Source organism: Triticum urartu, chromosome 2, assembly GCF_003073215.2.
Source record: "Triticum urartu cultivar G1812 chromosome 2, Tu2.1, whole genome shotgun sequence".
NCBI lineage: Eukaryota > Viridiplantae > Streptophyta > Magnoliopsida > Poales > Poaceae > Triticum > Triticum urartu.
Window position 1 is genome coordinate 494623195 of NC_053023.1, and position 22289 is coordinate 494645483.

Consider the following 22289-nt stretch of genomic DNA (forward strand, 5'->3'; position numbering starts at 1 on the left):
CCTTGGCCGCCGCCCCCCCATCTAGATGGGATCTAGAGGGGTTGGCGCCCCCCTGGACCCCTATATAAAGGGGGAGGGCTGCGCACCCTAGCCCCTGGCGCCTCCCTCTCCCTCCCGTGACACCTCTCCCTCTCGCTGAGCTTGGCGAAGCCCTGCCGAGATCACCACTGCTTCCACCACCACGCCGTCGTGCTGCTGGATCTCCATCAACCTCTCCTTCCCCCTTGCTGGATCAAGAAGGAGGAGACGTCTTTCCCAACCGTACATGTGTTGAACGCGGAGGTGACGTCCATTCGGCGCTCGGTCATCGGTGATTTGGATCACGACGAGTACGACTCCATCAACCCCGTTCTCTTGAACGCTTCCGCTCGCGATCTACAAGGGTATGTAGATGCACTCCCCTTTCCCTCGTTGCCAGATAACTCCATAGATTGATCTTGGTGATGCGTGGAAAATTTTAAATTCTGCTACGTTCCCCAACAGGTAGCATTCCACATCAAAAATTCTGTTTTTATCATTTACCTACTCGAGGACGAGCAGGAATTAAGTTTGGGGATGCTTGATACGTCTCCAACGTGTGTATACTTTTTGATTGTTCCATGCTATTATATTATCTGTTTTGGATGTTAATGGGCTTTATTTTACACTTTTATTTTATTTTTGGGACTAACCTATTAACCCAAGGCCCAGTGCAAATTGCTGTTTTTTTTGCCTAATTCAGTGTTTCACAGAAAAGGAATATCAAACGGAATCCAAACAGAATGAAACCTTCGGGAACGTGATTTTTGGAACAAACGTGATCGAGAGGACTTGGAGTGGACGTCAAGAAACAAACAAGGAGTCCACGAGGCAGGGGGCGCGCCTACCCCCCTGGGCACGCCCTCCCCCCTCGTGGGCCCCTCATGGCTCAACCGACCTACTTCTTCCTCCTATATATACTCATATACCCTGAAAACATCCAGGAGCACCAAGAAACCCTATTTCCACCGCCGCAACCTTCTGTACCCAAGAGATCCCATCTTGGGGCCTTTTCCGGAGCTCCGCCGGAGGGGGCATCGATCATGGAGGGCCTCTACATCAACTCCTTGGCCCCTCCGATGATGTGTAAGTAGTTTACTTCAAACCTTCGGGTCCATAGTTATTAGCTAGATGGACTCTTCTCTCTCTTTGAATCTCAATACAAAGTTCCCCTCGATCTTCTTGGAGATCTACTCGATATAACTCTTTTTGCGGTGTGTTTGTCGAGATCCGATGAATTGTGGGTTTACGATCAAGTCTATCTATGAACAATATTTGATTCTTCTCTGAAATCTTTTATGTATGATTGGTTATCTTTGCAAGTCTCTTCGAATTATCAGGTTGGTTTGGCCTACTAGATTGATCTTTCTTGCAATGGGAGAAGTGCGTAGCTTTGGGTTCAATCTTGCGGTGCTCGATCCCAGTGACAGAAAGGGAAACGACACATATTGTATTGTTGCCATCAAGGATAAAAAAGATGGGGTTTATATCATATTGCTTGAGTTTATCCCTCTACATGATGTCATCTTACCTAATGCGTCGCTCTATTCTTATGAACTTAATACTCTAGATGCATGCTGGATAGCGGTCGATGTGTGGAGTAATAGTAGTAGATGCAAGCAGGAGTCGGTCTACTTGTCACAGACGTGATGCCTATATACATGATCATGCCTAGATATTCTCATAATTATTCGCTTTTCTATCAATTGCTCGACAGTAATTTGCTCACCCACCATAATACTTATGCTATCTTGAGAGAAGCCACTAGTGAAACCTATGGCCCCCGGGTCTATTCACCATCATATTAATCTTCCGTCAACAAGCTATTTCTATTACCTTTTATTTTGCAATCTTTACTTTTAATCTTTATCATAAAAATACCAAAAAAATTATTTTATCATCTCTATCAGATCTCACTCTCGTAAGTGACCGTGAAGGGATTGACAACCCCTTTATCGCATTGGTTGCGAGGTTCTTATTTGTTTGTGTAGGTACGAGGGACTTGTGTGTGGCCTCCTACTGGATTGATACCTTGGTTCTCAAAAACTGAGGGAAATACTTACGCTACTTTGTTGCATCACCCTTTCCTCTTCAAGGGAAAACCAACGCAGTGCTCAAGAGGTAGCAGTGTCCCACACACTCTTCGTCATTTTGGGGGCTTGTGGGCAGTAGGCTCCTTAATGGGCAAAACCATTGACGTTAATCTCTTCAGTTTGAGAGGATGTGGGGTGATTCGCATTCTGGTAGCCATGATAAATACTCAGATTTTGTCGAAGGAGAAAGATGATGTTGGGTATTTTATTTCCAAGGATGTGGTGGTTAAACTCAAGGGCTATGCATTCACATTCAGGAGAGAACCACTGGGCTATGTTCCGGATCCGGATTTTACTCCATTTACGTAAGGAAGATGATACTGACGATGATAACATTGGGAAGGAGAAGGACGACGAGGTGGATGCCTCAGAGCAAGCCGGTCTTTCCTCAAAACAGGCGCCATCCGGTTCTACACCTACTAATGATGTTCATGTGTCACATGTTCAAGGACATGTCCTTGGTGGCGTGGTCTCCTCCAAGACGTCGAGTACTGGCTATGTAATGATGGCCGTGACTCCTTTTAACCCAAATCCGCAGACTCCTCGACGAATTCAGCTAGTGGAGAATATGAGAGCTAACTCACCATTGTGTGGGTGTCTTGAACGATCGTCAGAGGTGCAGCATCACAAGACTCCGGCGGAAGTCGCCCATTCGCTGGTGCTGGAAAATGATAGGCCACCTGTGCATTCTCTTCAGGAATCGGAGGATCGGACAAACATGCATGCAACTGGATGGAAGCCAACCATGCAGTACAAGTTGATGGGCACAAGAAAGGACGTGCACGTCCACCCGAATCACATGCATGCACCAGGTCCGGTGCCATTCCGGCCGATCGAGAAGCTGGCCAGCTCTCAACTGTCCCACATGCATGCAATGGGTTTGGGGCCGCTACAGCCCACCGAGCACCTGGTCAGCACGCAGGTTGCCCCCGCCCAATCGAAAAATGTTCAGGTGGCAAACACGGCAGGTGGTTTGGAGGGGCCCGACCTGGTAAGCTGCGTCTCCGACATGATCGTTCCTGATCAGGAACTGCTGGAGCCAGGCAGAGCCTCTTCTTCGACGACGACCCTTTCTACAATGATTGTTATGACACCGACATTAACGTCTTCGACGGTTACTATTGGAGAGGGATTTCTACACCACCGCCACCCCCTCCATCGGCAACCACGCACATGCAACAACCATCGTCCGAGGCAATGTCGGTCCGTGACACGCTTCTGATGGTGGCCTCGTCGCTAGAGCCGGCGGTTGAGACTGTCGGGGAGGGGGTTGCTACTTCACCATCTTCCCGTCCTCCAGCGGCAGAGCCGACGTCGCGACCACAGCTGGGAGTGACTCCTACACGTCGAAGTTGTCGGCATACGGTTGCCGACGACGGTTCTGCGGACACTGATGAGGACTCCTTGGCCAAGGCTATGCGGCGTAAAGCAAGGCACAACCTCGACAACCAAGGTATTACGTCGTCATCGAAATCATTTTTAGCCAAGAATGATAAGAATATTTCTTTTTCGACTAACGCTTTGAAACATTTGGAATATGACCGATTAAAAGTTACTCCACGTGTTTCTAGCAAGTCTTATGCCTCCCATACTGATGAGGAGGAGCTGCATGCCACATCAGATGGTCAGCTACTCTCTCATTTAGTAGGAGCGGTTTCGGAGGGTCTAGATGAACCCGGGCTCAGTTCATTGATTGAGCTTACAGCATCCGGACGTAAATCAAAGACCGCACATTCGAAAAAAGATAGTAAGTCCCATAAGAGGGCGAAGTGTTCTAAATCTCCTATTGTTTCCTCATGAATGGAATGTTTTTTAATAGCAGAGGTCTTTGTGACTTCGCTAAACATTTATTCATTGTGGAATGTAATAGAGAATACAATTTAGATTTTTCTTGGCTATCTCTGAAACGGGGAGACGTGATTTCTCAGTAAGTCTGCTTAACCGTCTTTCTGGCAGGATATACTTTACTTGGGTTTCACGACCGCCTAGAGGTCGTTCTGAGGGCATTTTACTTGGCGTAAATATAGGGACTATGGATGTGTTGGCTAGTTCGGATGGTGAGTTTCATGTTAAACCCCATATTCGCAACAAGGCCGACAACTTCACATGGACCCTCGTCGCCGTGTATGGGGCAGCCCAGGATGAGTTCAAGGCCGATTTTCTCCGTGAATTGGTTAATCTGGCGAAAGATAATCCCTATCCCATTCTTATAGGTGGGGATTTCAATTTGGTTCGATTTCCAAATGAGAAAAGCCGCGGTAGGTTTGATAATCATTGGCCTTTCCTTTTCAATGCTGTCATCGACAGTCTAGATATGCGAGAGGTTTCGATGATTGGAAGACAATTCACTTGGGCGAACAGTCTTCCCGAGCCGACATATGAGAAACTAGATCGCGTTTTAATGGATACCGACTGGGAATCTAAATTTCCTATCGTCTCTGTTCGTGCTCTACCTTGTATCGAGCCTATATCAGACCACACACCCATTCTCCTAACTACTGGGTTGCCACGACCACAACATAGACGCAAGTTCAAGTTTGAACTTGGGTGGTTGCTTCGGGATGGCTTCCATGGCATGGTTAAGGAGGTGTGGGAGAAACCAGTAGCCGGGCATACCCCAATACACACATGGAATAACAAAATGCATGCATTACATGTTGGGTTTCGTAGTAATTTCAAAAAATTTCCTACGCACACGCAAGATCATGCGATGCATAGCAACGAGAGGGGAGAGTGTTGTCTACGTACCCAACGCAGACCGACTGCGGAAGCGATGACACAACGTAGAGGAAGTAGTCGTACGTCTTCATGATCCAACCGATCAAGCACCGAAACTACGGCACCTCCGAGTTCGAGCACACGTTCAGCTCGATGACGATCCCTGGACTCCGATCCAGCAAAGTGTCGGGGAAGAGTTCCGTCAGCACGATGGCGTGGTGACGATCTTGATGCACTACAGCAGCAGGGCTTCGCCTAAACTCCGCTACAGTATTATCGAGGAATATGGTGGCAGGGGGCACCGCACACGGCTAAGGAATAGATCACGTGGATCAACTTGTGTGTTCTAGGGTGCCTCTGCCTCAGTATATAAAGGACTAGAGGGGGGGAGGCTGGCCGGCCATAGGAGGCGCGCCAGGAGAGTGCTACTCCCTCTGGGAGTAGGATTCCACCCCCCCAATCCTAGTTGGAATAGGATTCGCGGAGGGGGAAAAGAGAGAGAGGGGGCCGGCCACCTCTCCTAGTCCTAATAGGACTAGGGGAAGGGGGTGGCGCACAGCCCATGTAGGGCTGCCTCTTCTCTTTTCCACTAAGGCCCATCATGGCCCATTTAGCTCCCGGGGGGTTCCGGTAACCTTCCCGGTACTCCGGTAAAACCCGATTTCACCCGGAACACTTCCGATATCCAAACATAGGCTTCCAATATATCAATCTTTATGTCTCGACCATTTCGAGACTCCTCGTCATGTCCGTGATCACATCCGGGACTCCGAACAACCTTCAGTACATCAAAATGCATAAACTCATAATATAACTGTCATCGTAACCTTAAGTGTGCGGACCCTACGGGTTCGAGAACAATGTAGACATGACCGAGACACGTCTCCGGTCAATAACCAATAGCGGGACCTGGATGCCCATATTGGCTCCCACATATTCTACGAAGATCTTTATCGGTCAGACCGCATAACAACATACGTTGTTCCCTTTGTCATTGGTATGTTACTTGCCCGAGATTCGATCGTCGGTATTCCAGTACCTAGTTCAATCTTGTTACCGGCAAGTCTCTTTACTCGTTCTATAATACATCATCCCGCAACTAACTCATTTAGTTGCAATGCTTGCAAGGCTTAAGTGATGTGCATTACCGAGAGGGCCCAGAGATACCTCTCCGACAATCGGAGTGACAAAACCTAATCTCGAAATACGCCAACCCAACATCTACCTTTGGAGACACCTGTAATGCTCCTTTATAATAACCCAGTTACGTTGTGACGTTTGGTAGCACCCAAAGTGTTCCTCCGGCAAACGGGAGTTGCATAATCTCATAGTTATAGGAACATGTATAAGTCATGAAGAAAGCAGTAGCAACATACTAAACGATCGGGTGCTAAGCTAATGGAATGGGTCATGTCAATCAGATCATTCAACTAATGATGTGACCTTGTTAATCAAATAACAACTCATTGTTCATGGTTAGGAAACATAACCATCTTTGATTAACGAGCTAGTCAAGTAGAGGCATACTAGTGACACTTTGTTTGTCTATGTATTCACACATGTATTATGTTTCCGGTTAATACAATTCTAGCATGAATAATAAATATTTATCATGATTATAAGGAAATAAATAATAACTTTATTATTGCCTCTAGGGCATATTTCCTTCATTACATAAATTCCTTGGTGGCTGGGCTAGGCATACGATGGGTATCCTCAAAAAGGAAAGGCTTCGTCTTTCATCTATCATTGATGAATTAGAAGCTTTGACAGAGGTTAGACCTTTATCTGAGCATGAAATCGAGATCAAGAATCATTCGAATGCACAGATAGCTAACATGTTGCGTGAAGAGGAACTAAATGGTACAGACATTCTAACTCTCAATTTATCCTAAAAGGTGATTCAAATACTAGATATTTCCATGGAGTCGCCAATGGCAGACAACAGAAGAAAATTATTCATTCCCTACAACAGGATGAGGGCACGATTGAGGGGCATGAGCAACTTAAATCACATATCACTAGTTATTACAAAAGTTTGTTCGGAGCGCCAGAGGAAGGAAACTTCATGATGGATGAGCCCCGAACAGATGACATCTCCCAGGTCTCCGATGAGGAAAACAACCTTCTAACAGCCCCATACTCCGAGGAGGAAGTTAGAAAGGCGGTTTTCCTAATGGAGCTTAACAAAGCCCCGAGTTCGGACGGTTTTCCCGCTGAGTTATATCAGAACTTCTGGGAAGTCATCAAACATGATCTCCTACTTTTGTTTAGCGACCTACATGCTGGCCAACTAGAATTGTTTCGCTTAAACTTCAGTGAGATTATTTTATTACCTAAGGTTAATGAGGCTGAAAGGATACAACAATATAGACCTATTTGCCTCCTTAATGTTAGTTTTAAAATATTCACGAAGGTTGCGACTATTAGGCTAAATTCGGTTGCCGAACATGTGGTCCGGCCTTCACAGACAGCTTTTATGCAAGGCAGACACATCCTAGATGGAGTTGTTATCCTTCATGAAGCAGTCCATGAATTACACCGGAAAAAGTTGAATGGGGTGGTACTCAAAATAGACTTTGAAAAGGCTTATGACAAAGTCAAGTGGCCCTTTCTTCATCAGTCTCTCAGAATGAAAGGATTTTCCGCAGAGTGGCGTGCTATGATACATAACTTCGTTTCTGGAGGTAGTGTTGCCATTAAGGTCAATGATGATGTTGGACACTATTTCCAAACGAAGAAGGGATTGCGACAAGGTGACCCGGTATCGCCCATGCTATTTAATATAGTGGCGGATATGCTAGCGGTCATGATTGAGCATGCCAAGGTTGATGGCCAAATTGATGGGGTAGTAAATCATCTAGTTGATGGCGGTCTCTCTATACTTCAATATGCCGATGATACGATTCTCTTCATGGATCATGACCCCGAGAAAGCAAGAAATCTGAAACTGATTTTACCAGCATTCGAGCAACTCTCGGGTCTTAAGATCAATTTTCATAGAAGTGAATTGTTTTACTTTGGCGAGGCTCAAGACAAGGCCCACCTGTACGCTGAACTATTCGGATGCGGGTTGGGTCAATTTACTATCACATATTTGGGGATACCAATACATTATCGAAGACTCACAAATGCTGAATGGAAACACGTTGAGGAGAGACTGCAAAAAGACTTAGCAGTTGGAAAGGTAAACTGTTGTCTCTGGGTGGAAGATTGGTCCTCATAAATTCTGTACTACTAAGTAATATGGTACTATATATGATTTCCCTCTTTCAGTAGCCGAAAGGAGTTTTACATAGATTGGATTACTTCCGATCAAGATTCTTTCGACAAGGAGATAGCGAGAAAAAAAATATCGGCTGGCTAAATGAAGTGTGGTTTGCCATCCCAAAGACCAAGGCGGGTTGGGCATTCATGACCTTGAGGTTAAGAATAGGGCCCTCCTCGGCAAATGGTTGTTTAAATTACTAACGGAAGATGGTGTATGGCAAATCCTTCTAAGAAGGAAATATGTGGGTTCCAAGGCGGTATCCCAAATATATTGAAAGCCTGGGGATTCTCATTTTTGGGCGGGTCTAATGGCTACGAAAAAAAATATTTCTTCTGCTATGGATCCTTCTTGATTAAGGACGGCTCAGAAATTAGATTCTGGGAGGACAGGTGGCTAGGAAATTCCACACTCCGGGAACAATATCCGGCTCTATACAACATTGTGCGCCACAAGGGTGATACTATCGCCATGGTGATGGAATCATTTCCGCCGAATGTGACGTTCACAAGAGATTTAATTGGACCCAGACTACAATGGTGGAACATTCTGCTTCAGCGGTTATCCACGATGCAATTGTCACATGGGTCTGATGTATTCCGATGGAACCTCCATGGGAATGGGCAATTCTGAGCGGAGTCTATGTATAGAGCGTTAATCCAGTCTGATGTGCCAGTTGATAATAATAAGAAGATCTGAAAGATAAAGATACCACTTAAGAATAAAATCTTTGCATGGTATCTTCGTCGCGGAGTCATTCTTACTAAAGATAACCTTATTAAGAGGAATTGGCATGGAAGTCCGCAATGTGTTTTTTTGTCACCATGAGGAGACAATAAAACATTTATTCTTCCAATGCAAATTAGCTCGTTCTATATGGTCAGTCATCCAAATAGCTCTTGGCTTGTATCCTCCCTGTAGTGTTGCTAATGTATTTTGCAACTGGTTGCATGGGATTGATCATAAGTTTAGAACTCTTCTCAGGGTGGGAGGACTTGCCATTATTTGGTCGCTTTGGCTATGTAGAAATGATAATGTTTTTAACGATAAAAGTATGTCTCTGCTGTAGGTTATCTATAAATGTACCGGGACTCTTCGTTTATGGTCCTCTCTACAACGCGTGGAGAAGCGAGACTTTTTTTACGGAGGTGTGTACACGATTGGAGGATACAGCAAGGGATACTTTTAGAGAGAATTCCTTATTTTACACCGTGTTTAAATTTTATGCCCCATTTGACATCGACATATAATTTCTTCCTTGTCTAACAATGAGTCTAAATTTTATGCCTTTTATAACACTTTTGTCCATTTTGAATCTAAATGACATCTGAAAAGACCATTTTGCCCTCATATGGTACATTTATGTGCACGTGTGTATTGCTGCTGCATGTGTGTGTGCGCGTACATGTGTGTTCCTACTGCGTGTGTGTGTGCGCGCACTGCTGAGTGTGTGTGCATGCGTGTTGCTGAGTGTGTGTGTGCGCGCGCGTTCGTGTTGCTGAGTGTGTGTGTGTGTGTGTGCGCGCGTGCGCGAGCGCGCGTGCGTGCTGCTGAGTGTGTGTTTGCTGCTGCTTGTGTACGTGTGTGTGCTGCTGCTGCGGCGTGTGTGTGTGTTGATGCTGCTGTGTGTGCGCGCGCGTGTGCGTGTGCATGTGTTGCTGCGAGTGTCTACTGCTGTGTGTGCGTGTGCGTGTGCGTGTGTATGTGCCGCTACTTGTGCGCTACTGCTCTGACACTGATGCTGCGCATGTGTGCTACCGCCCCGTACACACAAATACCACATGAGGGGTAAAAAGGTCTTTTCAGGTGTCGTTTAGGCTTAAAATGAACGAAAGTGTCATAAAAGACATAAAATTTAAACTCGTTGTTAGATAGGGAGAAAAAGTTTTTTAGTGTCAAATAAGGAAACAAAATTTAAGATAGTGTTAAATAAGAAATTGTTTCATACTTTTACCCAACATGGGTGGCAACATGATCTTAGGATTGGGCCCCCTCCGCTTTAGACGTTTCACAGAAGTTTCTTTGTATTTTGTCTATTTTTTTTCTGTTTGTGTGAGAAAACTTTATTTGGCTGTGTGCATCTTAGTTATGCAGAGGTCGGATGTAATGCTTAATTTTTTAAGTAATAAAACGCCTCTTTTTGAAAAAGAATAAGGAATTCTTTCTATATTTTTCCACGGTCTGTTCAGTCCAGCAATTCCCTCCCTCAGCAAAAATACGAAGGCCCAAGGCCCAAGGCCCAGTCCTTCATCGAAGTCCCGCAGCAAACCCTAGCTGCAACCCAAGTCCCTCCGCAACGACGCCGTTCTAAACCCTCCCTTCTCCCACTTCTCCACCCCTCTCCCTCGGCAAGAAAAGCCGCCGCCGCCGCATCCGCAGCAGGCGAGCGAGATGGTAAGATCCTGAAGCCTCTTTGGATCTAAATGCCGTTCCTCACCAGTAGCTTCTTTTCTGATTGATTCGAGTCCATAGTGTATTCATGTGCATTTTTGGATGGATTTTCAGGTGTTTGTGAAGAACCAGAAGACCAGGGCCTACTCCAAGCGGTTCCAAGTGAAGTTCAAGAGAAGGAGACGTACGTTGAGCCCCGTCCCTCGACGATTCTGTACTTGGCTTAGTCGATAGTGTCACTGATGGGCTGCCTTTCGTTTGCGCTTGTTTTGCAGAGGGGAAGACCGATTACAGGGCCAGGCTCAGGCTCACTAACCAAGATAAGAACAAGTACAACACGCCCAAGTACCGGTTTGTTGTAAGATTTGTATCCTTAAGTTGTCCATTGTCACACGTTGCGCTGGTTAATCGTCTATTCATCTCCATTGTGATTATCTATGGCCATAGTTTTTAGTACTAGTAGATGGATATTGTATCTCTTAACAATAGTACCTTAGACCAACAAAGATGTCACTGCGCAAATTGTGTACGCTACCATTGCTGGTGATATTGTGATGGCTGCTGCCTATTCCCATGAGCTTCCTCGGTATGGTCTTGAAGTTGGCCTCACCAATTATGCTGCAGGTAGATTTTCAACTTAAAAATGCATAATTTTTATCTTGATGCATGCAGCCCTATTTATTCAGTTCAACTGATTTAATTCGTCATGTAGCGTACTGCACTGGTCTGCTTTTGGCCCGCCGTGTGCTCAAGTGCCGTGATTTGGATCAGGAATATGAGGGCAATGTTGAGGTATAATTTGCTTTGAAATGTTCATTTTCATACGAACTTTCTCTGATGCTGCGTTTATTAAATACTTGTAATTCTGCTTATGACTCCAGGCCACCGGGGAGGACTTCTCTGTTGAGCCAGCTGATGAGAGGAGGCCTTTCCGCGCGCTCTTGGATGTCGGCCTTATTAGGACCACTACTGGAAACCGTGTGTTTGGTGCCCTCAAGGTATGTGATCTTTTATGATGTGATTGTATAACTGCAAGAAATTATGAATGATTGGTTGCACACTTGCACTTAGTTTTGCCAGCACACATATTTATGACTTGAATGTCTCAGGCATACAATTTGTGTCGGGTTATTTAGATTCAAGACTTTTGTCACTTTTACGCTCTCAGAGTTTATGTAGTTCATTTTATTTGGTGATGTTCCTACCTGATCTACAACAGAACTATATGCTATTTAACTTTGTGAAACGATCAATCTTACAGCCTAGGATTAATCTATGCCCCGCTATAGGGTGACCCGTTATATGTCCATACTAAACTATTACTCCCTTAACTTTTTATAAGACGTTTTTAGAGTCCATGATATTGTCAAAAAACGTCTTATATTAAGTTAGAGGGTGTACTGTTTTGTCCTCAGGATATTAACACCTTTTTTTAATGGCCACTTGTTAATGAAAAAAACCTTGTTGAACACTTCAATACTTGGTGCAACTCGGATTGCTGCATGACGGTTGTGAGATTCTGTTTGCTGATGCAGGGAGCTTTGGATGGTGGTCTTGATATTCCGCACAGTGACAAGAGATTTGCTGGCTTCAAGAAGGATGAGAAGCAGCTGGACGCTGAGATTCACCGCAAATACATCTATGGAGGGCATGTTGCTGACTACATGAAGGTGAGTTGCATCCATTGCCCTCGTGGTATTATAATGCCATTTCTTCATTCCGTAGTGTTATCGTTGTTGTATACATGGATTCTTTCTGAATGATATCTGGGGCCTGACTCACCCATATAAAGTATCCTAAAGCAGTGTACTTTATTCTTATTTCTGAAGCAGCTTACTGAATCTCGTTTTAACTTCTGCCCTACCCTTATTTCAGTCACTGGCTGATGAGGAGCCTGAGAAGTACCAATCTCACTTCAGTGAGTACATCAAGAAGGGGATTGAGATTGATGACATGGAAGCACTGTACAAGAAGGTTCATGCTGCTATTCGTGCTGATCCTACCGTGGCAAAATCAACCAAGGAACCTCCAAAGACGCACAAGAGGTAGATATATCTTGCTGTTTGTTTATGTCAGACAACTGATTTCAGCACTTTGATTGGATTGCAAGTTAACGTGACTGTTCGCTGCAGGTACAATCCCAAGAAGCTGACCTACGAGCAGAGGAAGGCCAATCTCGTGGAGCGGCTCAACGCCCTCAACTCATCTGCTGGTGCTGATGTCGATGAGGACGACGACGAATGAGTGTAATCGACCCTAGTCCCCCTATAGTGCTGTCTTCATGCTTCCAAATGAACTTGCTCCATGCATTAAGGAGCAGTATCGCGAGAGACATATATGCATATTGTACCTGCCCCTTGGTTTTGAGTACCATGCTGGAGTTTTGGATTATCTTACATTGTACAAGGTGCTGGCATTTTGACGTTGCTTCAGAGTTTGTTGATCTGGATCTCTGTTGGTTTCTGTTTATCAAGGTCTGGTTGCCGTGGATGTGATGTTCTGCTAAATGTTTTCTCTTTTCATTTATATGCGGTTGTTGGCGTATTAATGTTGAAACATGCCTCTCGATTAAACCGTGTAGATGTCCGTCACTAGTTGTTGACTATTGCCCAGTTTCAGCTGCGGTTGGGATCATTGGGTGTAATCATATTTTGAACAGGGTGGGTCCTGTTTCGATCGCAGTTGCAGGCATACTTGCTGACCCCCCAGCAAAAGGCATGCATGCGGACACGGAGTCGACTCACGTCCGCAATATGAAAATTATGCCTAGCATGATTGATTATATTAAAGTAACTTAGTTTGAACAAAACTTTGCATTGATAATATTTTAAGTAATATTTTTAGGAAGTCAAGTCAATGGAGAGTATTCTACAAAAAGTACTTCAAAATGACTTAACAATCTAATTTATGAGATGCAACCAATTCTTTTTTTAGAAACGGAGGCAAAAGTTTTGCCTCATCCATTAAATAAGAAAGAAAAGAGTGTGTTACGGCACGTACAATGGTTGATAAAATAGTCTTATCTTAAGTCTTGCATATAATTTAGAGATAACAAAAAAAGATGTCTACAATGGGTCATTTGTTAGCCTTATCTTCAATAACTAGCAATTCCTAAAAACGTGGTGAGACATATTGTGCTAAGAGATCATCTCTCGTCTTCTCTTAAATAAGAGTAGACAAGTCTTTTCTTATGAGTTCCCTCTCCTTCACCCCATCATTTATCCTACGTGACACTTTTAAGATAGAACCATTGTACATGCCCTAAGGCTAACAAATGACCCATTGTAGACATCTTTTCTTGTCATCTCTAAATTACATGTAAGACTTAAGTCTTATCAATCATTGTGTATGCCCCTACAGGTAAGGGCACTACAATGGTGCTATCTTAGGAGTGCCACGTAGGATAAATAATGAGGTGGAAGAGAGAGAGAGCTCGTAGAAAAATGCTTGTCTTCTCTTATTTAAGAGAAGACAAGAGATGATCTCTTAGCATAATATGTCTCACCACATTTTTAGGAATAGATAGTTATTGAAGATAAAACTAAGATATGATCCATTGTAGACGTCTTTTTTGTCATCTCTAAATTACATGCATGACTTAAAATAAAACTATCTTATCAACCATTGTACATGCCCTAATCCAAATACACGCCATGAGATTACTCTTGCAAAATAATGGGCCCTAAATTTTTAAAAAGGGCGCGAATTGGAGTATTCGATTCCGATTTCGATGAGAGATGTTTTAAACTGGAGGTAGTACGATTTCTGCCCCGCGACAGCTCCCGGTCTCCTAGTTCTCGAGACCTAGGGCGTGTTTGGTTGTCGTAGTGAATAGTAGTTGCGTTGCATACACATCTCAACCTAGCCTGGTTTTGAAAAAACAGCCTCATATGCGACATCTGCGAGTTGTTTGGTTGCTTGCATTTAGGGTCTCTGCATTAGGTAATACGCAAGTGTACTTTGTTTGGTTGCCTACATTGCCTCAAGGGGCACATGAACTCGGTGTTTGGTTGCACACATGAGGTATGATTAAGAGCTAGCACTTCACTTAGCAGACAGGGTTAAGAGCTAGCAGAGGGAAGGGAAGAAGTGCAGTGTGCGTCGGACAATGGCGACTACGGTGGATAGTGGCCGTGGCGCCGTGTCCGGCATGACAAGCATGGAGTCGTGAACGAGCAACCCCGTCGGCGGCACGGCGCGCGACACCGTCGGCGAACTAGTTGCGGTGCTCGCTGGACAAAGAAGGAGAATGCAGTGCTCGCGCCATGCTATCGTCAATGCAGTGGACGAGAGAGGAGGCCGAGATGATCGACGCCGGAAACGACTCCAGTGTAGTAGGGCAAGAGAGAGGAGGCGAAGATGATCGACCCCGTCAGCGGCGCGGCGAACTGCAGTGTGCACGGAGGCAGAGGACACAAGAAAGTAGTGTGCGCGTCATTGCAGCGTCAGTATAGTAGGAGGACGACAGAGAGTAGGCCGAGATGAGCGACGCCAGAAACGACTCTAGTATAGTAGCACACGGGCAAGGAGATCAAGGGGAAGGTCTTCGGCGTCGAGAGGGACAAATAGGAGGGCTCTGAGGAGAGGATAGAGGAGTTTGACATGACGGCGTCAGTGCAGTAGACTGCTGTTCAAAGAGAGATGAAGCTACGATCGTCGAAACCAAAAACTTACAACACGAATGTTGCGAGGAACTGCGTGATTAGACTGCTGGTCAAAGGAAATTTCAAATGATCGATTGTGCGTGACGAATCTGACAAAATTGGTCCAGAATAGCTCCAAACGGGAACACGAGATTAAGAACTTACGGTCGACGAAACTACGAACCGATCGCCTGAATGAAATCGTAGCATCAATGTGCATCTTTTTCATGTAGAGCTTACCATGAATCGAAGCATCATTGTGTAGATTAGAGGGGCATGGAAAAGAGGAGATTAAAGAGGAGCTTACTCGAGGTTGAAGAAGACACCACCTAAACACCTCGCATCTCTCCGGTTTCTCCTAGCGCAGAGGCCCGTTCGGCATGGCTCCACAGAAACTGCCGATTCTTAGGCTTCCAGTCAGCCAGCCCAGAGGTGCTTTAAAAAATGTGCGATGCAGGCCCAATACCAATAGTGTATACGGGCTACTAAACAGGCTTCTTACTTCCCGCGTGGGTCCCCGTTTCGCTCCAGACCCCCGCGTCCCTCCTCGAGGTGACACGGGGGGAACCCTCGATTGCCGCCGCCGGCCGACCCTCGTCCCTCCCATCCCCCTCGCTGCCGCCGAGGGCCGCTCCCGGGCAGGGCCGGCGGCGGCGGGGCCTCTCCACGGCGCGACTCCCCACCCCATGGCCATGGCGCGTGGCTCGGTCTCCGGCGGCGCTTGGTGGCGTGGTGCTGCGATTCGCGGCGGCGGCGGCCTGGCGCGGTGGCTGCGGGGGTGGTTTGAGCCCCGTACGGTGGTGCTGCCTGCGGCGGTGATGGCCGCTGGTTTCGAGTCCGCCCCGATCCTCTTCTTTGGATCTGGATCTGGCCGGCCCGTTCTCGGTCGTGGCTGCCGGCAGGCGTGGTGACGCCGGACCTCCACGGCTGCCAGGCACGGTGGTGGTGCTGGCGGTTGCGTTGGGAGCTTGGTGTGGTGGTGGCTGACGACGGAGCACAACGGGCGGCATGGAGTCTTGGCGGGGTCTGCAGCGGTGTGGTGTGGTGTGACGGCTTGGTGGCGACGGCGCGTGCTGGAGATGGCAGTGCGAACCACCGTCCAGATTGGTGGCGGAGCTGCGATGGCTCGGCTAGGATGGAGTTCCTGGCGAGCAGCGAGCGTCCGGGCCCCTCTGGGCTTGTGTGGTGAGCGACGGTGCTCTCTCGGTGGTGCCGGCGTGGGAGTTGTCTGCGGCTTGGTGTTGGATCGCCGCAAGGCTGTCACTTGGAGCGGATGATAGCCATCGGTGGCGGTCCCGGCCCTTGCTGGAGAAGTTGGGTGGCTGCGAATCCTTGGCAAGGTTGTAGGTGTTTTGGTGGGCGGTGTTTTTCCTGCTGTGCTGTCTGTCGGTGGCTCTCGGCTATGCAGCTACGACGGCGAGGCGCTGCGGTGGCGGCGGTGCGAAGCATATTGGATGGTGCTGCCCAATTCCTTCGAGGTGGTGAAATGTGTGATGTTGGGATGAAAATCTTGCACGGCTCTTGCTGGGCCGGCGGCGGTGGCGCCCGTGGGTGTCATTTTCCTCCTTGGAGGCGTTGCCGAGTGTATTTAACATTTTCCTCGCTCGTTTGGAGTTGGTTGTTGTCTCCGGGCAAAAGCCTTGATTCGGTCGGATCGACATGATGGCGGCGTACTTGATCTCGTTTCTCTGTTGAGAGCATCGTGTTTGGAGACATGGCCTGGTTACTTGTTGCTCTCCTCCGATGTTCGCTGTGGCCCAATTTTGATTATCGGCGGCGCTATGCACGGCCGTCGTCGCTGTGTCCAAGACGGTGTTTTTCTTGGATCGGATCAAGTCCTGCCATTTACTTGCCACTTCCTCTTCGGCATTCAGGGTGGCTGGTGCGTTGACAAGTGAAGTTTTGTGGGAGCAGTTGGTCCTCGGAGGTGCCGACATGGGTTGAGACGCGGTGTTATTATCTGTTGGGCAAGCGCTTGTGCTTTGTAGTGTTGTATGGTTGTTGGTGGCCTGGGTGTGGTAGTTGTGCTATACTCGTTGTTCGCAGCGAGTGATAGTCATCTTGTACTTATCATTCTGCCTTCTATAAAGGTATGATACGCCTAGGCGTACTCTCGAAAAAAAAAACTTCTCGCGCGGGTCTGGTTGGGCTGTATGCAGTAACCAAACACGCCCCTAGCGACGAACTGGCCGCCCGCTTCTCCCGGCTCCGTCCCCCCAGCCGACTCACCCCGCTTCCCAAGGAAAGGAAAGAAGGCATAGCCATGGCCATGGCGGCGTTGCGTGAGGCCTCCCGCGTCTGGCCTTCACCTCCACACGGACCCCCGCCGGCGGCGCCACGCGCCCGCTGCTCCTCACGCACTCTCGCGGCATCACACACAAGCTCTTCATCGGAGGTTAAAGTCTTCACCCCTCCACTCCCGTTTCCTGACGCGCACCGCACATCCCCCCTTACATCACATCCCCGGCCAGTCTCACTTCAACCCGCTGTTCTCTCTCGGCTCTCACGCGTGCAGCGGTTACAAGAAGCGTGTGAATGCGCTCGTGGCTCCGTGGACGCATGCATAGCAAGTGTTCGACGAAATGCTCGTTCGTGTAGGCAGCAGTTTCATGCCTTGTTCGACAAATTGCAATACTGCCATTTACCAGTGCAGCTGCTTGTGTTTTACTTGTGGTGATCTTTCATAGATGCTTTGCCATACGTGGCTGCTCATTTTGTTTTGCTAGCTTAAGTGACAACTAATGCTCTCGGGAATAAGTTTAGGAGATGTAACCCATCTTTTAGCAGAGATTTTGTTGATCAGATCAGCATGGGTAACCAGATGTTATATATCTTCCGGTTTTTGTTCCGAAAATGTCTGCCTTCAACATGCCAACAGTGAGTAGGACCTGCTATGTAGGGGCTTACGCTCTTGGATTTTATAACCAAAAGCATGGAATACCTCTCGCTCCATTATAAATGCCACATGAGTGATCAGGTTACTTAGGTAAATTTAATTAAAAGGGTTTACCATCTTTTCAAAAAAGGGTAAATTTAACTAAAAGAGCCGAAGTAATTCAAACTAGCATTTGTTATACATTACTAAGGTCAACTTCACTATTATAACTTCAATTTTTTCCTATCATTATGTCTAGATTTTATTAGTACAACATATAAGCTTTTGTTAGTTGCTGCTGATCTACAATGAACGATCATGGGTTAACACTTAACATACTAATTTCAGTTCATTTCATGTTCTTCTTGCAAGTACTCTGGGTTTTGGCACTAATATATTTCTCAGTTGATTGATATAAAAGATATTTTTGTCTCACTCCATCCAAGCTGAAATTATTACTGGATCGAAGAACCTACATATTTGAGAATCGTTGGGCTCTGTTCAGTTGGATACAGTTGTTACATGCAATTTAGGAACGAACTGTCTCTCTGACACAGTCTTAGTTTTTAATCGTATTACAGGCTTGTCACAATTTGCAACGGAAGACAGCCTAGCAGAAGCTTTCACGCGCAGCAGAAGCTTTCACGCGCTATGGCCAAGTATTAGAAGGTTTATCCTTGTCACTTGCCAGAACAAACTTCCGCTGCTAGTTGTTTTGCTTGTTGTTGCGATCTAAGTTGCAACTTGTTATTATTCGAGCTCAGCAACCATTGTCACGGATAAGATGACCAGCCGATCAAAAGGATTCGGCTTTGTGAAATTTGCCTCCGAGGAAGAGGCCAGTAAAGCACGGGAAGAGATGAACGGCAAGGCAAGTTTTTCTTTTCTTCTCTTCTTTTGAAGAACTAGCAGGAACCGTGCGTTTATCACTATAGTGCTGTTGCTAGTTCAGTATATCAGTAATCTGTATTTTTTGCCGCTCCATTTGAAAAAAAAGAAGAGCTGAGCAATGCAAGCTTGCAACAGGTACTTAATGGGCGAGTTATATATGTCGACATTGCAAAGGCTAAACAGGACCGTGCCGCAGACGTAGTTCCAATAGCAAGAGGCCCTCCTAAGCCAGTCGGCAACACCTGAAAAAATGCGTGTTGTGCTGATGCTTGTAGCTTCAAAAATAATATAAATAAAGTAGATTGCGATGCTCTTAGAGAAAAGCCGATGTGTAATTATGCTGAATTTTATGTTTTGCAAGAACATAATTTTTTAATGTAATCGACGCGTAATATTGTGCTGAATTTTATGTTCTGCAAGAACAACACATCCAAGGGCATATCAGATGATGTTCCTGTTCTTTAAACCTCGTGGACATCGACAGGTTGCTGATGCAATCCTGTGCTAGAACAATGTTTTCCCCGTGGCTGCCCTGGAGCCAATGCTTTGCTGTTCCTACTTAGCAGGAGTACTTCAAAGAAACTTCATTAATTGCTGTAGGTGGGGGAACAGTAGATTTTGATCGTACTTGCGTACTGTGGCTGCCAATGCACTCAGTGGTAGATACTTTTCCCCCCATACCTAAGGAGGGAGAACTGTGTCATTTGAATGTCACACATTGCATGGCAGATTTTTCTGTCTCTCCACTTCTCTGTCATTTTCACCTAAATTTATTAGGAGGAAAAGTTTGTCACTAGAATGGATGTAACACTCTAGCTGCCAGGGAGAAGATGTAAATACACGTTAGTTCTTGTTTTTTTTTTTTGCGGGATACGTTAGTTCTTGCTTGATGCCGTCTTATTTGGAGCGCAGAAATGCCATATAGGAATCTTACACGAAACAATTCATTTCACGCATGATGCTTACTGTGCACCTACATCATCATGCATGAATGAACTCATTGCTGGATCCGCCCGTCGGTGGCAAAAAGAACTTGTTACCGGAGCACGACGGTGGCAAAGAAGGCCATCACGGCGACGGCGCTGGCGGCGGAGCAGCACAGGTCAACGAGCACCTCTCTTCGCGCCTTGCTCTCCTTCCTCCCCTTCTTGCTCTTGACGAACACCTCGTACCTCGCCTTGGCCTCCTCCCGCTCTCTCTCGCCTCCCCTTCTCGGCCCCTCCATTGCCGAGGCCAGAAGCCGGAGGGCGCCCTCGCCGCTCACCGCCGCGCCGTCGGCGTTCTCCACGGCGAGGCTGACCTCGCTGACGTGCCCGGCCTCCTCGGAGCAGGCCACGGTGGTCTCGAAGTTGCACCCGCCCAGCACCACCGCGAACCGCACCAGCGTCTCGCCGGTGTACCAGTGCCGGCCCAGGGCCACCGCCCGCCTACTCGACACGTTCACCGCCCGGCCGCGGGCGGGGTCGACGACCACCCAGCTCAGCTCGAGCTCCGCCGGAGAGAACGCCGCCGCCACCGGCGCCGGCTTCTTGCAGTCCACGGCGTCGACGCGGAACGGCGAGCTGAGGAACCACGGCGACGACGCGGGCGTCTCCGCCACGCGGGACAGCACGGGCGCGCCCCTGCAGTACACGTCCACCGCGGAGACGAGCCTCGCGGGGAGGCCGCCGGCGCCGGGCTCCCCGGCGTCCGGGCAAGGGAAAGGGGACGCGTCGGCGAAGAGGCGGCGCGGCGGCACCGCTGAGAGGAGCCAGTGCTGGGCCGCGAGGGACGGCCACTCGGCGAGGCAGAGCGCGCGCCACGTGTCCGGGTCCGCGGCGAGCGCGCGGAGCCCCGCCGTGGCGCAGCTCGCGGCGGCCAGCGAGCGCCCGTCCAGGCGGCGCAGCGCGCAGGCCAGCACGTCCGCGTGCAGGTCCTCGATCGTGGCCACCATGTCGTTTCGTTCGGTCCCTGAAGATCGGCGATGGAAGCTTTGAGTGTCTCGCTTGGCTGTGCGTGGCGGGCTATATAGATGGCGAGGATGCGCGCCCCGGTTTCCGGGGAAACGACGGCCCGACCAGTATAACTTCGCGATGTACAGTACAGTGGTGTGGCAGGGCGCGGTGGCAGGCGCGCAGGCTGCACGCGTCGGCGCTTGTACGGCTCAGGCCGTGCCGGCTGCACGCGTGGCACTTGGTCAATGGGGGTCCCGTAACTGAACGCGCAGCCTGCCATTCCTCTTTCACCCCCGAAGGATCGAAACTACTACGTAGACGATGGATGAGTGCACGACACTGGTCCAGTTGGGCTGCGAGATCCATTGTGCAGTGGTCTGTATGCCTGCAGATACTATTCATTCAGAGACCCTGAGTATTTTTTTGATAAATCCGGCCCTTTTGCACGATTTGAGGCATGCCCGGCCCTTGGGCAAAACTAATTCGAAATCTGGCCCCTGGGTCAGCGCCATATAGCATGGAGCCGAAGTTGTATATGTCGACGTCACACTACACGGAGCCGACATGTACAAGTTCGACGCCGTGCTACATGGAGCCGATCTCAGATGGATCCATAGAAACCCTAAGGGTCAGATTTGCTCGGCTCCACATAGTATGACGTCAAACTTATACATCTCGGCGCCATGTAGTGTGGCGTTGACATGTACAACTTCAACGCCATGCTATGTGGCGTCGATCCCGGGGCCAGATTCCAAATTAGTTTTGTCTAAGGGCCAGATGTGCCTCAAGTCGCTCAAAAGGGTCAAATTTGTCAAAAAATACAGACCCTGAAGAAGCGGAGACCTGCAAATGAGTCTCGGGATGTTGCTGCTCTGCTGCATCACGGGTCTGTTTAGCCGGCCCAACATTTTCCTCCCCGCGATGCACGATGGTGAGCGACGGCCGGTCGTGATAAGGATGGAAGGGTGGACTCCATCGTCGTTCATGTAAACGCGAGGGACGTGCTCTCGCGTCGCGTGGCGTGCCTTTCATGAGCGTATCTTTCATCTCATGAACATTACGACCGTGCGTGCTCGGATGATATTAGGTACTAGTGGCCGTCGGAGTTTCTTGAGCTAGTCCCGGTGCTGGGGACTTGATTGCGTCAAAGCACATCCATCGTTCTTCTTGAGGAAAGGAGAGGCCATATGTCTATGCATCTTCTTCCTCGGGCGATCGATCGGCATCTGGGCCGCTGGCCAAGGGGCAGTTGGAGGAGATTAATGTCTTATCATATGAGGTCCTACTGGAGTACTGTACATAGGAGGCTCAAAAACCACGCGTATTTTCTCTCTTCTTTTCCAGACCACTGAAACAACGTGCCTCTTCTTCTTGAGATGTTCAGTCAGCTCGGAGATTTCATGTCAAAATGGGAGCGTTAACACGGGAATTTATGATTCCGTGTCTAAGCCACATGAT

General features: G+C 47.8%; 2 protein-coding genes and 1 pseudogene across 2 annotated transcripts; 2 read left to right on the top strand and 1 right to left on the bottom strand.

Annotated features, from left to right (window-relative positions):
- The first annotated feature begins 10335 nt into the window (after positions 1-10335).
- Positions 10336-12978, top strand: LOC125538161 (60S ribosomal protein L5-1-like). Its single transcript, XM_048701454.1, has 9 exons — positions 10336-10491; positions 10603-10672; positions 10764-10855; positions 10986-11112; positions 11201-11280; positions 11370-11486; positions 12024-12158; positions 12364-12533; positions 12621-12978. Exons 1-9 carry the CDS (start codon positions 10489-10491, stop codon positions 12730-12732), a joined length of 906 nt encoding a protein of 301 aa, XP_048557411.1. The 5' UTR covers positions 10336-10488; the 3' UTR covers positions 12733-12978.
- A 2283-nt stretch (positions 12979-15261) lies between these two features.
- On the top strand, positions 15262-19363 carry LOC125538163 (annotated as a pseudogene).
- A 281-nt stretch (positions 19364-19644) lies between these two features.
- On the bottom strand, positions 19645-21516 carry LOC125537122 (probable F-box protein At2g36090). Its single transcript, XM_048700420.1, has 2 exons — positions 21504-21516; positions 19645-21030 (listed from the first exon to the last, which is right to left on the bottom strand). Exons 1-2 carry the CDS (start codon positions 21514-21516, stop codon positions 19934-19936), a joined length of 1110 nt encoding a protein of 369 aa, XP_048556377.1. The 3' UTR covers positions 19645-19933.
- Positions 21517-22289: the final 773 nt, after the last annotated feature.